The sequence below is a fragment of the Ambystoma mexicanum genome, chromosome 6q (assembly GCF_040938575.1).
Source record: "Ambystoma mexicanum isolate Mex_15411 chromosome 6q, UKY_AmexF1_1, whole genome shotgun sequence".
Classification (NCBI taxonomy): Eukaryota; Metazoa; Chordata; class Amphibia; order Caudata; family Ambystomatidae; genus Ambystoma; species Ambystoma mexicanum.
In genome coordinates, this window is record NC_090937.1 from 195,016,776 (window position 1) to 195,031,021 (window position 14,246).

Sequence of the window (14,246 nt, forward strand, 5' to 3'; positions counted from 1 at the left end):
TGGCCTACTACCCCTGTATGTTAGCATGCAGAATTTGGGCAATTAACTACAGAACAGAGATCCTGGAATTGGATGGTCTGTGAACACAATACTGTCCAAAGTCTTTAAATCCTACAATAACATTTTGTAATGTCCAGTAATTAACATAAAAACAAGAATACAAGTTCTTAAAATCCCAACCCAGGCTTGGTCTGGCCTGTTTATCTATATCCATAGTATGATAGTAAGAACCAAATATGCAGATAAATATACATTTCTAGAGAGTAACAATGTATTTAAGTTCATGGTTACTATATTTCTCAAAGGAAATCATACATATATAATATTACCTTTACACTTGACATCTGGAAGTTCCCAGGAGCCATTTGAAGTACAGTGAGAGAGGTTCCTCCCACCTGTTCTATGAAACCCTTTCTGGCATGCATATAGAACAACACTCCCTGCTCTAGTGCTGTTATCCCAGATCATGTTTGTATGTGGAACCATTGGTGGTGTGCCACAGTGCACTTCTGAAATGGAATAAAAACAGTTATTTCTCTACATGTAACAGAATTAAGGTGCCATAACAGTGCAAAGTGTAGTAGCTCTGAGTCAGACAACAACATAATATGCGCTATTGAACGAGAAGGGATGCAAAGCTGTATACCAACCCTTCTCTGCAGAAAGACATTGTTTGATAATAGCTGTCTTCAAGCAGTCATTGGACATGTCTGCAATGTTGAGGCCTTTTCAAAGCAAACATGTCAATCTTTGTGAAACACCACAATTATGGAAATATTGATGTAGGCCCTCATCACCTTGACATTATAGGCATGTTCTGATTTCACTGGAGTTCATGGGATTTTTCTTGAATTGAATTGACCCATAATTAAACTGGTTGCTGTAGCCACAGAATAGAAAACGTATGCTTACAACTGCCGCCAGCAACCACAATCTACACAGATGATTCTGCGAAGCCACCTTCCTATTTGTGTTTTGTGTTGCCACGGAACAAAGCTACAATGCTTCTCACAGACCTTAGCAAATATAATTTAATTGCAACACACTTACACTTTATCAGGTCGGAAATCGCAGTCACACAGTGCTTTGTTCCAACCTTAAACAGCCAGCCCCACCAACCTCCCTGAGCTATCACTGACCATTATAATGGTACAGGTTCTCCAACTATAAGCATATGCTTCACTGAAACTTTTGTTTTAGCTCAACAGAGGCCATGGGACACTTTAGGAAGTGTTCAGGAGTAGGGGAGGGCTAAGAGTTCTTTCACTGCCACAGGACATTGAATGTCACACTTGGTGTGACTGTCCCAATAAAAATCAAGATGTGTTCATCTAAGCTATTCTGCCTGGAATGTAGGTTCTGCAAAGAATGTGCAGCCTTTTACTGCCAAGAATAAAGGTGACAGACTCACGGAACATACCAAAACAAAAGAATGGAAGTACGGTATGTCTTCCAAGAAAGTGTTTCAGATGTGGAATTCCTCTCATTATGTCAATGTGTCTGATTGTCCAGCATTAGATGTAGTATGTCTGAAATGCAACAAGAAGGACAACTTTGCTAGGTGTTGTAAGAATGTAAGGTGTGGTCAAGGAAAGGTCCACTGATCAAGACGGGGATAGTGCAAAAGAGAGTGGTGAAACTTGTGATGAAGGTGTTGCCTGGTCTGTTAGCGAAGTGGGTGCGAGATCCAAGAAAGGGAATACATGTTAATAGACTCTGGCTTGGCATATACAATGTTAGATTAAAATGTGTGGCAAATAAATTCAAAGGGGAATCTCTATGTAAACCCATAGTCAAGGCAAATGCATATAGTGGGGCACAAATTGAGTTTCTTGGTTATTTCAAGGCAAACGTTCAATGTCTGGGAAAGAACATTGTAGTAAATGTGTATGTTTCTAAAAGCGGTGCCAGTCTTCTTGGTTGGTTTGAACAGTCAGATCTGTGAATTATGAATCCCAAGGTCCCTGGGTCTCATAGCTGATCTTGCAGCTACAAGTTCCTCCAAACCAGGAGACAATTTTGAGTGTCTTTGGGGTCTGATATTGGTTGTCTAAAGGGATTTTCCCACAAAATTACCCTGAAGCCAGATGCTATTCTGGTAGCTTTCAAAGCATGTTGTGTTCCCACAGCATTAAGGAGGGAGGTGTCTAAGGAAATCTAGAAACTTCTGTGTCAAGATACAAAAGAGGAAGTGTAGGCTTCAGAGTGGGTTTTATAACGCTCACCTGGTATCCACGGGGACGTCACTCAGCCTGTTCTGACCTCTTACGACCTTGAACTCTTCCCTGGAGTCTACTCGACTGGAGACTGGGCCTAAAACACAGGATTGGTAGAGTTTAACTCCCTATTGTCTCTGTGTGCTTGAACCCCTTCTTCCCCGGGGTCCAACCCTTCCCTTTGATCCACAGCTCACCTTGTTTTCTTGGAAGGTGTGCTCTCTGTCCTGCTTTCAGCGTAGGGGCGCGTTGATTGATGCGGGCTCGTTGCTGCCTAGTTACGTCACTGGCAAGAGTCTGACAGGTAAGAATAATGAGTCTTTTGAACAGTTCTCTAACTTCGCTCCTTTCCTTCCTTAGATGATGGCCGGCGTCCCGGGATGGCGACGTGCTGCTGAGATGAGTAGCGCTGAAGGCCAGTGAGAGCGCGATGCGCGATGCGACCCTTTCGTATTTGTATTGAACTGAATTCTTTTTCTGTGTCTTTTAGGTGCCGCGACGTTTTCAGGGTGGATGCCGGTTATGAAGAAGATATGTGGTGAGTAAGCGCGGTATGCTGCACCTCTAGATGTTTCCACGCTAACCTGGAGTGTCTTTTCCCTCTTGCAGATGGATGAGAAGTTCCGGAGACAGAGTTCCCCCAGAGCGGCTGGGATTCAGGTAAGCGTTTGAAGCTCGTACAGTCTTTAAAAATAAGTGAAGATTTGCTGAATGCTTACTAATGCTTTTTTTCTGTTCTTTTCCCTTTTCCTTAGGAAGCGGCGTGCCGGGATGGGAATGACACCACCGAAGATGCCTGCAGAACAGAAGAAGCGATGAATGATGGGCAGAAGCGCCACAAGGTAAGGCTGTTCCTAACGGTGTTCTTGTTCTTGCAGGAGCTGAGCGCAGAAGAAAGATGCAGGCCTACTGCAGACCGATACGAACACGGTGAGTGTCACGCTGCAGGTGCAGAAAACGCAAAGCATGTTTCTCAGCCTGGGCGTGGCTTAAATAATCTCTGGGTATCCCAGGTGTCTCTGGTCTGAACCACACCCAAAAGACTAGACTGCACATGCAGTTCTGGGAACCGAAATATGTGGGGGCATCCATCTTGTTCCCATCAAAGCACTACAAGTCCGATCCCCAATGTTATCCTATGGGAGTGAGTGAGTCTGGTGTCACAAGCGCCAGTCCTGACTCCAAGGGGGTCTTTGAAGGATGGAGAGGCCCTTGAGGGCCATATAGGTGATCGTGGCCTGGCTCCAGCCTGACATCGTGGAGGGCTGGGGACATGAGGGGCAGGAATCATGACAGCTTCCCCAGTTGTCGAGGTAAGGAAAGGACATGGCAGTGTTAGACTTTGTGTTGACCTAAGAGCCTTTGAACAAGTGTGTAGTGGTAGACACATTTCCGCTACCAAATACTGGGGAAATGGAAGGCATGATGGCTGGGGCTAAATATTCTAGTGCCATGAACCTTATCTCGGCTTACCATCAGCTCTGCTTATAACCCTAATTCATGGATCTTACTAGGTTTATCACTTAAGATGGTACTTTCGGGTACAAGCTTGTGCCTTTCGGCTTAGAATCGGCTGCAGCGTTTTTTCAACCCATGATGCACAAACTGCTGGGTGAAATTGATGCTGTTTGTTTTTCGCAAGATAATATTTTGGTTACACGTAGATCGGCGAAAGAGCATGATCTGAGGTTAACGAAAGTTTTGGGAAAATTTAGTAAGCTTGATTTAGCTCTGCAAAAGAGAAAGTTCAAATTCAGAGCTGTTGAGATTGATTATCTGGGGGAAAAGCTGAATGCTCAGGGTATTGCACCAAAGGACAGTCTGGTTTCGGGCATCTGAAGACAAACATGGTGTTTTGTCATTTTTAGGTTTAGTGGAGTGTTTTACCAAATTTGTGGAGGGCTTTATGGACAAGTGTCTGAACATCGGAGGTTTGTGTAAGAAGGATGTTCCATTTGTATGGTCGACAGAGTGCCAAACAGACTTTTCCGACATCATTGAATGAATTGTGAATGCTGCTTTATTAAGTAATTTTGACACATCTTGTGAGGCCTTCGTCAGGACATATGCCAGCAATACTGGGCGTGATGCTGTGCTACTCCAGAAGCAGAATGGATGTGTGAAAGTGATAGCTTTTGCTTCTAGGTGACTTAAAGGTGCAGAAGAAAGGTAGTCTGTCAAAGAGAAGAAAGCCTTGTGCGTGGAGTGGTCCATAAAAAAATAAATCAAGGCATTTCTTTGAGGTAGGAATTTCACAGTGTTTACGGATCACAAACCACTACTGAGTATCTTCAATTGGATAGAAAGTCGAGAAGAATTCTCAGGTGGGTTACATGTTTGCAAGGACACCAATGTAGTGTAGAACATATAAGTGCCAAGCAGAATGTAACTGCAAAATAGATGTTGAGCAAGAGTTAGAAAGGAAAATCTTTGGACCTGTAGACGTCTATTCTGGAAAGTGAATGGAAGGAAGATGAGTGCAGGGATGATCAATTGAATAAGGTCAAGAATTTTGTTCTCAATGACTGGTCTGGACAGACAAGGGAGGATGGCGTTAGTGCTTTTCACAGACTAAGGGAGGAACTGAGTGTAGAAGAGGGTTTTCTTCTAAGGTCTGGTCGTATTGTGCCTCCGCTAGGTGTCACGTACAAACTGATGTAAATTGGCAATAAGGGTTAGTTTGGAATGTCAAAAACAAAAGGACGTCTAAGGATGGATTATTGTTGACCAAGTTTTGACAGTTAGGTGAAAAACTTGGTGAAGGACTGCTCCACCTGTAGTGATTCTGACAAAACACTTAAATGTAGTGTTCATTGACATATTGGGACCAGTCATAGGAGCCGAGGGTGTGAAGAAATAGATAATTGTTCTTATGGACATGTACTCCAACTGGGTGGAGATCTGCGTAGATCAGGAGGCTGATTCTGGTGCACTTGTTTCTTTTCTGGACCAGGTATGCCAGAGGGAGGGTTTTCCAATGAGAATGCTCTCAGATAATGGGGTGCAATTCACCTCTCGTGTGAAGCAATTTCTGGCAGGGATTGGTGTTTTTCATAACACGTCATCTCTCATCCCGAGACTAATGGGATGGTCGAAAAATTCAATAGTACTATTATGCAAAATGTACGCATGGTGTTTAGAGAAGGCAAAGCCTGGGAGGAGGAAGTTGAGAAAAGACTTTTACGCTTATAGGTTGGCCTACACTATATGACAAGCTGGTGCCATTTGAAGTTCTCAGGGGGAGGAAACCCTCTACTGCAATATGTCCAGTATGGTTCGGAGGTCTAGATTTGTTGAGTGGGATCACTGTGATTTGAGAGCAAGTATGGATTACAAGAGGGAGTTGATGAAGAGATATGGTGCTCAGAAAAAGACCAGGCTGACTAGAGTGTCAGAGGGTGATAAGGTTTAGATTGGAAAACCTGGATTGGTATATAAAAGGGATAGTAGTTTTGAAGGCTCTATAAGGAAGGAGTTGAGTGGGTTGGTGGTTTTAGAGGATGGTAGGGTGTTTAACAAGGGCAGGGTGACGAACAAAAACAATGTCTATTGTTGGGTGTTTAAAGGGTGCTTGCAAAAGTAACAGAGGGTTTTTGTTGCTCTTCAAAAACAAAAAGGACGGAGAAATGTTATATTGTCTTTATTCAGTTATTTTATTCATTAATGTATGTTATCTTTGGTTGGGTTGCCTAACATGTTTCATATTATATGTTCCTTTAAACTTGTTTGTTTGTCTTCAAACTGGGCTCCTGCCCAGCCTTTTACATTATGACACATGAGGATTCCATATGTGTATATAAGGGGGCTCTTGCTGAGTCTGTAACAGTTTCAGCTGTGCAGTGGAGGGGGGCATTAATTAACAGTCATGCAATAAACTGCTTGGTATAGAAAATACTGGTGTGCTCACCTCATTTACTACATTTCAATATCTTGAGTGCGAAGACAAGGTGGTGTGCTCTATCCCTAGTATACAGTTCCCAGAGCATATTTTAGACAATCTGAAAGTGATGACACTCAATGAAGCTGAAACATGTCTGGGGTTGCTCGTTTCCACATGCAGAAGGGCTGTCGCTTGACTGTTTCAGCTGAACAATCACTTTTGAGAGGAGCAAGATTGATTTGTATATGGTTATTCCCCTTTTGTAATGGCACAGACAGTAAAAGCGCAATGGAATGGAAAGCTATCTAGAATAAATGTTCATGATTAATTAATATCTTTCCTACCATCAATCTGTTTGTTCTGCCAGCAGCTGTCCTATGACTTCAAACCTGCAGTCAGACACCAAAGGCTTCTTTCCTTTGGCAGGAGCTTACCCTATAGTATTACCAGGCTCCGGTCTGGGCCTGTCCAGGCAGAGGAAATCTAGGGGGCCGTGGGGGCACCTCCTACGTCCTCAACAAACAATGATACTGCCCCGGTGTCAACCTGCTCTCCCACGCACTTGGGCCCCAACACCACTACGCTCTCCTGTTCTACTAGTGAGTGGTGGCTGAACGCTTCCATTGCCTCCTCCACTAATCACCTTGAACCATAACTGTGCCTATCTCACTCTGCCTTTTCTGCCTCACCTATTCTACTTTTCTCTCACTGCACTCTATGTTCCTTTTGAAAATCGAATTTAGCTGTATGTGCTTTTACATCATTGCACCTTTTTTGCACTGCATTCTGTGTTCCTTTTGAAAATCGAATTTAGCTGTGTTTGCTTTTAAATCATTGCACCTCTTTTGCACTGCATGCTGTATTGATTTTGAAAATCAAATCTTGCACCCCACATTTTGCATTGTGTTTTGTGCCCCTCCTGTAATTACTAGGCCCCCTGGTGAGTTCGGGCTAGGACTGTGCAGTGCAGCCCCCCCTTTCATTCAACTATTCTCTACCGCCCTGATGGCGCTCACCATCTCTCCTATCTTCTCTAGCTGCTAGACTATCACCTATCCTCCCTCTCTCACAAAGACTTGAAGTAAAAAAGCACAAAAAAGATATCCTCAGTGCAAACCCTGGCCTACCTATCGCAGACACCTATGTAAGCGCAACTTCCAGACAGGTAGTCACCGATATCCTCTTCTCTGTCCCCTGACCAGATCTATTGACTCATCTCATCTTTACTCTCTCCCCTTTCACATCCTTTCCCATCAATGGAGGCACCAAGTGGGATCTCCTCTTGGTGGGCTTCCTCTCATCACGCTGCATCATTAATGTCTAACACACTGGCACTATCTTGGTTCAGGGGCCCTCAAACCAACCCCCTCCTTTTTGACCGGTGCCTTCCGCCCCTCATCAACTTCCTTCCTTCACCTACCGCTCTCCCATCTGCTATCTCTGTCCCTCCCCCTCCGGCCGGTGTACCACGCCCCTATACTCCTCTTCGGAACACCTTCAAAGGCGGCAACCTCCTTCACCTGGCTACTCTTAACACCTGTTCAGTCAACAAACACTCTGCCGCCATCTGCCTCCTCCTTGACGACACTGACCTCCACATTCTTGCTTTTACCGAGACTTGGTTCAATGCCAGCTCAGTCACTGCTTTTGACTTCTTTCTTCCTGATGACTTCAAGATCGTTTCCAAGCCACACCCCCACTGTGCTGGCAGGGGCGTTGCCCTAATCTGCCCAAAGTGGGTCCAGAGGCAATACAGACTCAATTTCTGCCAAGAAAAGGGCCCTCATCCAGGCTCGGTTATCATGTGCCTCCAACAAAATGGTTGAACTCTTTAAAATCTGCAGGGAACCAGCCAACCCTTCTGCAGTGTCCTCCTCCCAGGCCCTCTGCAACGCACTGGGCAGGCACTTCAACACAAAAACTATGGACATCCAGAGCACCCTTGCTTCCTACTCCCCCAACCCCTCTCCCAAACCCCTGCCTCCTGTGGCCTCTCACCCTCCTTCCTCCTCTCTCTCCCCTGTCACACTTGATGAGGTTACCCAAGGTGTCTGCTCTATGAAAGTCTTGTCCAAACAGGTCTCCCCTTGCTCCTCCAGAACCATCAAGGACAACATTGTCTCTCTTGCACCCGCTCTTGCTGATTTATGCAAACATTGTTTTGCTACTGGATCCTTCCCCTCCTCCCTCAAGCACTTTCTTGTGCGCCCCCTCTTTAAAAAATCTTCAGCTGATCCTAGATGTCCAGCTAACTACTGCCCTATTTCTATTACTCCCTTCCTTGGGAAACTCCTGGAGAAGCTGGCCTTCCCCCAATTTACCCCACACACTGAACTTGTTGGCAGTCTCCACGACCATCAATCTGGATTCTGAGCATCCAGAGGCACAGCAACTGCTCTTCTGAACACCTTTGAAGAACTGCTTGCATTCCTGTCTTGGGAGGATAGCTCAGCGGAAACATGCTCACTTGGAAGCAAGAGGACAAGAAGCAACACAGGTTCGATCCCCGGGTCCGCGCTTAGAAACCTCTGGGTATTAAGCGCGTTAAAAATAACCTATCATATCATATCATTCCTTGACTCCAACTCTCCAGCTGTCCTCATTCTACTTGATCTCTCCTCTGTCTTTGACACATTCATCCACTCTATCCACATAAAACGACTCCACGATACCCTAGGTCTCTCTGAGCGGGCACTGGACTGGCTGACCTCTTTCCTATCTGATCGACAATCCCAGGTTATTCTGGTCACCGTCTCCTCACCTACCTCCTTTTCCACCTGTGGTGTCCCGCAGGGCTCCATCCTCTCCCCCTGGTTCTTTAACACTTACCTTGCTCCGCTGGCACGCATCAATTCCTCCTTCTCCCCCAATTTACAATGCTACGCAGACGACACTCTACTCTTCTACAAACTTCCTGCTGACTTTCTTGCCTCTTCCATCTTCCCAGACTGCCTATCTGCCATCTAGTCCTGGTGCACTTCCAATGATCTCTGCCTTAATGCCAGCAAGATTGAGATCCTTCCTATTGGGGCCTCTGCTCCCTCCTTCTTCCCCTCACTCTGGCCGTCCTCTATGGGCTCTTGCACTCTCCTTCATCTGAAGCCAGAAGCCTTGGGGTTATTTTCGACTTCTCTCTATCCTTCCGACCTCACATCCAGGACATTGCCAAGAAGTCCAACTTTCAACTCTTCCTTCTCAAAGGTACTCTCCCTTTTCTCACTTTCCACCAGAAGCTCAACCTCACCAGAGCTGTGGTTCCCTCTAGATTGACTACTGTAATACCCTTCTCCTGAATCTACCCTCTTCCTCTCTACGGCCACTCCAGCTAATCCGGAATAGGGCAGCAAGACTTATCCTTCACCTCAAGCCCAGGGACCGCATCTCTCTTGCCCTAAAAAGTCTCCATTGGCTCCTGGTTGTTGAACAGATTAAATTCAAATCCCTCTGCATCACCCACAGGGCGGTATGGGGCCGGGGATCACGCTATCTGCAACTCGCTATTACTAAAATATTCTCCCTCCAGACCGCTACGTTCCTCCAGAACCAACTCTCTGTGGGTTAAGAGTTTTACTAAACAGCGCGCTGGAAGGCCAGTCTCTTGCTTCTGCTGGCTCCCTCCTGTGAAACACCCTCCCCTTCCTCTTCGTCTCAAGCCAGACCTCCTCAAACTTCTGGAAGCTCCTCAAGACTTTCTTTTTCACTTCCTCCTTCCCTTCCACCCTCACCTGCTACACTCAGTCGCTGTGTCCTCAGGCCCTGGCCTCCCACACCCAATCGCCTCAGCTTCTGCTCACACACAGCACTTGCCTCAGCACCCTCTGGCCTACACCATTGTAGGCTTGCACTTCTTTCAGCTCTACGCTCCCTTGCTCTTACTTTATTCAGCACTTACATCTGCTGCTCCCCCACAAGGACGGTGTTACACTCACCTGGCTCCCACAGGGGCGTCGATCTGAACTGGACAGCTGCGGTCTCCACCAATGTGACGCGTAGTGCCGAGATGACGGACTGGACTGGCCCACCTAGCTTCGTTTGCTTGGCCCGTAGGAATATTCTTCTGCAAATGGAGAAAGGGAATTAACCACCCATGAAGTTGAGCGTTAACCCCCCCAGTCCCGCTGTTCTCCCCACTGATCACCTTTGATGTCCCCTCTTATAGTCTCACCTGATGGTTTGGAAAGATGAGCTCTCCATCCTGCATTGAGCGCAGGGGCACGTAGATAACCAGTTGCTTCACTGGCTCGAAGGAATAGGTGAGTTCCAGAACAATATTGACTCTGAGATTCCCGGCAAGACGCCGTAAGTATGTAGGTCGTAAGAGTTCAAATGTCTGACTTTCACTCTGTCCGATTCCTTGCAGGTTGCAGCTTAACTCTAGCGAAGAGTTCCTCGTGGCAACCGGTAATATTCAGGTAAGGATTTGTATTATCCAACACAGTTCGATAAAATAATGTCAATATGTAACCTGTTGCTTTCTCCCTTATTCAGGCGCTGAAAGAAAGTATGACGCCTCGGGGAATAATGCCTCCGGCGGTAAAATCAGGTAAGTCTATTGTGGTGAGGAGGTTTCCCCTTGTTTGTCCCTTTGTTTCACCTTGCTGTCTTTTTGTTTCCCCTTAGGGGCTGGGGTTCGGCGAGGATGCAGTGGAAGCTGCGCCGACCCGTGAAGAGGAATAGTACCCCCGGTGGTAAAATCAGGTAAGTCTATGGGGGGTAACTAATATTGCCTCTGTGTATTCCCTTGGCTCACCTTGCTGTTCTTGTCTTCCCCTTAGGTGCCGGAGTGCGGCAGGAACATGCAGAAAGATGCGGTGGAATGTGAAGATGCTGCGAAGGCCGGTGAGTTCAGCGCGGCGCTGCAGCAGGCGAGGCGACACGACGCGCATTAAATAACTTCTTTCTTCCTGCTCGAATGCGCGATGGATCGGGAATTCAGATAAGGATCAAAGGTATTGCTCTCGTTCTAACCTTTTCTCGTTCTTTCTCCCTTTTTCTAGGAGCTCCAGACTCGAGGCGGGCGTGGCAGAAGACTGGATGCAGACTTGCAGGCACGGTGAGCGTTAAGATGCTCGATGCAGAATAACGCGAAGCATGTGCTGCTCTTCAGGAGTGGTTTAAATAGCCTCCAAAGTAGTCCCAGGTAAGTATTCCTCCCCAGCCCCACCCGAGGTAAAGTAGTCCCTTCCAAGCCTCTTTTGGCTTGGAGCTCTTCCAGCATGGTCTGCATCAGGTAAGTTTGCAGCATGGTCTGCATCAGGTAAGTTTTAATCTATGAACCAGGTGCCTATGGCGCCAGGACTGACTCTCCATATGAGCCTGGCGCCATAGACGCCAGGACTGCACCCAAAAAGCCCCTAGCAGGGGTTGTTGGGCTTGCTTGGAATAACTTGATGCCTGCTTCCGGGGTTGCTGGACTTGGTCTGTGTCCCCGGGGTAGGCATCATGACAGCAGGCCCACCCCCCCCCAAGGCTCCTCCTAAAGTCGTTCTTCCCTGTGGTTTCGGTGTGTCTGGGTAATTTTGGTGGAATATTTTCACCAATCAGGGTGCATGAACGTGGTCACTAGGTTCCCATGACCTTTCCTGTGGTCCGTAACCTTTCCAGTCGATTAAATAAAAAAGTTTTGACTTTATCAGCTTGGAGTCCAGGATGTTCTTAACAAATTCGGGTTCCCCGTCTACAAGAATGGGGTCTGGTGGCTTGGTTAGTCTTGTCCCTGGTTGCACTGGCTTCAAAAGTGGCACATGAATGACGGGGTGAATTTGCATATTAGCAGGTAAGTCCAACTTGACATCCACCGGGTTGATAATGGCCTTAATAGAGTAAGGTCCCAAATATCTGGGGTAAAAGGTCTGTGTTCCCTTTAGAGGTATATGTTTTGTGGCTAACCATACTTGGTCCCCTATCTGGTATTGTGGAGTATCACTTCTATGCCGATCAGCATCTTTCTTGTATTTTTCTTTCGACTGTTTTAAATGTGCAGTTGCTTCCTTAAAGGCTTGTATAATCGTAGCGTGCAGATGGTCCACTGCGGGCATTTCTAAGTGTTGGGGTGTGACAAGGTCTGAGGTTCGAGGATGGGGCCCATATAAGGTATAAAAGGGGCTTTGTCCAGTTCCAGAATGTACTGAATTATTGTATGCATATTCGGCGATCCAAAGAATGTCTTTCGAATTACTTTGTCTGATGTAACATACAACGCAGGTATTGTTCGAGAGTCTGGTTGGTCCTCTCCGTTTGACCGTCAGTTTGGGGGTGGTGACTGGTCGATAACCTCACATCGATGTGCGCCAAGTGACAAAATATTTTCCAAAAATGTGAAATGAATTGACTGTCCTGGTCAGAGACCAATACGGACGGAAATCCGCGTATGCGAACAATGTTTGAGGAATTACTTGGCCAGGATTGAAGCTGAAGGTAATCCCTTTAAAGGAATAAAGTGAGCCATCTTGGAAAAAAGATCCACAATAACTAGAATGATGTTAAATCCATTGCATGTGGGTAGATAATAAAGTCTAACGATAAGGTGTGCCATGGTGTAGGCGGAATGTCTAAAGGTTGTAAGAGTCCAGCTGGTTTTTTCTTTTGACTTTTGTTTTGGGCGCAAATGCCACAAGACATCACAAATGATTTAATATCCTTTCGCCAGGTGGGCCACCAGAATTGTCTCTTAATTTTAGCTTCAGTTTTTGCAATACCTGGGTGCCCCTCCATTAGGGTATCATGATAACGGGAAATGACTAGCTCTTCTAGTTCCTTGTGTGGCAGAAATAGCCGCCCTTGGTAATAAGGCAGGTCATTGGTGACAGAGTAGTCCGGGCCTTTCTTTACCCAGTCCTGCAGGGCTGTAGGATCAAAGAGTTGCTGGATCTTTACCTGAATGTCCTCTAGTGTCTGTAGAGTAGTCATGCCAAGAATCCTTTGTTCGGAAATTATAGGTACTGGTTCTGGGTTCACACCTGCCTCTCCCATCCCTATTCGGGATAAGGCGTCTGCTTTACCATTCTTACAACCTGGTCGATAGGTTATCACGAAATCGAACTTAGCAAAGAACAATGCCCATCGGAGTTGGCGTGACGATTGGGCCTTGGCTGTCTTTAAATACTGTAAGTTCCGGTGATCACAGTAATGGTATGCCTGGCACCGAGAAGATGGTGCCGCCAAGCCTTGAAGGCGGATTTAATGGCTAATAACTCCTTGTCGGTAACCGCATAGTTTAACTCGGGTGCCGAGAACTTTCTGGACCAAAATGCTACTGGGTGAAGCTGGCCAGTTTCAGGGTCCTTTTGAGACAGGACAGCTCCCATGGCTAGACTGGATGCATCAGTTTCCACTATGTATGGAAGTTCAGCGCGCGGGTGCTTTAATACAGGTGCAGACGTGAATTTCACTTTCAGCTCTTGGAAGGCATTTTCAGCTTCTTCAGTCCACATAAAGCGTTTATTTTTTCGCAAGAGTGATGTGATGGGATGTACAACATGTGAAAAATCCGGGATGAATCTGCGGTAGAAATTGGCAAAGCCGACATGCTTTGGACTCCTTTAACTGAACTTGGTGATGGCCACTTAAGGATTGCATCCACCTTTCGAGAATCCATTCGGACTCCTCTTGGGGTCAGGATAAACACAGGGAATTCAACTGTGGCATGAAAAACACATTTTTCCAGTTTTGCATATAGTTTGTGCTGGCGCAATTTCTCAAGGACTGCTCGGACGTGCTTCACATGGTCAGATTCTGAAGAGGAGTATACTAGAATATCATTGATATATACGACAACACAAACGTCAATGAGTTCACGAAGGACATCGTTCATGAAGTATTGGAAGGCTGCTGGTGCATTGCACAACCCGAAAGGCATCACCTGGTATTCGAATAACCCATACTTAGTGCAAAAAGCAGTCTTCCATTCGTCGCCCTCCTTTACACGTACCAGATGGTATGCCCCCCGGAGATCTAACTTAGTGTATATGCAAGTGTCCTTCACTTGGTCTGGTATTTCAGGGATCAGAGGCAATGTGTATCGGTTCTTAACAGTTATCTGGTTCAATGCGCGGTAGTCTATGCACGTTCTGAGGTCACCTTCCTTTTTGGGCACGAAGAACAAAGCTGAAGATGCAGGGGACTTGGATGGGCGAATGAAGCCATTAGCA

At 46.3% G+C, this 14,246-nt stretch overlaps 1 protein-coding gene across 2 annotated transcripts in view; it reads right to left on the reverse strand.

Annotated features, from left to right (window-relative positions):
- Positions 1–14,246, reverse strand: part of SUSD1 (sushi domain containing 1) — a 1,292,988-nt gene that overhangs the window by 494,101 nt on the left and 784,641 nt on the right. For both annotated transcript variants that reach the window (XM_069630622.1, XM_069630623.1), the window contains exon 12: positions 330–509. In XM_069630622.1, coding sequence (XP_069486723.1) covers positions 330–509 — 180 coding nt within the window. The remainder of the gene's footprint in view (positions 1–329; positions 510–14,246) is intronic.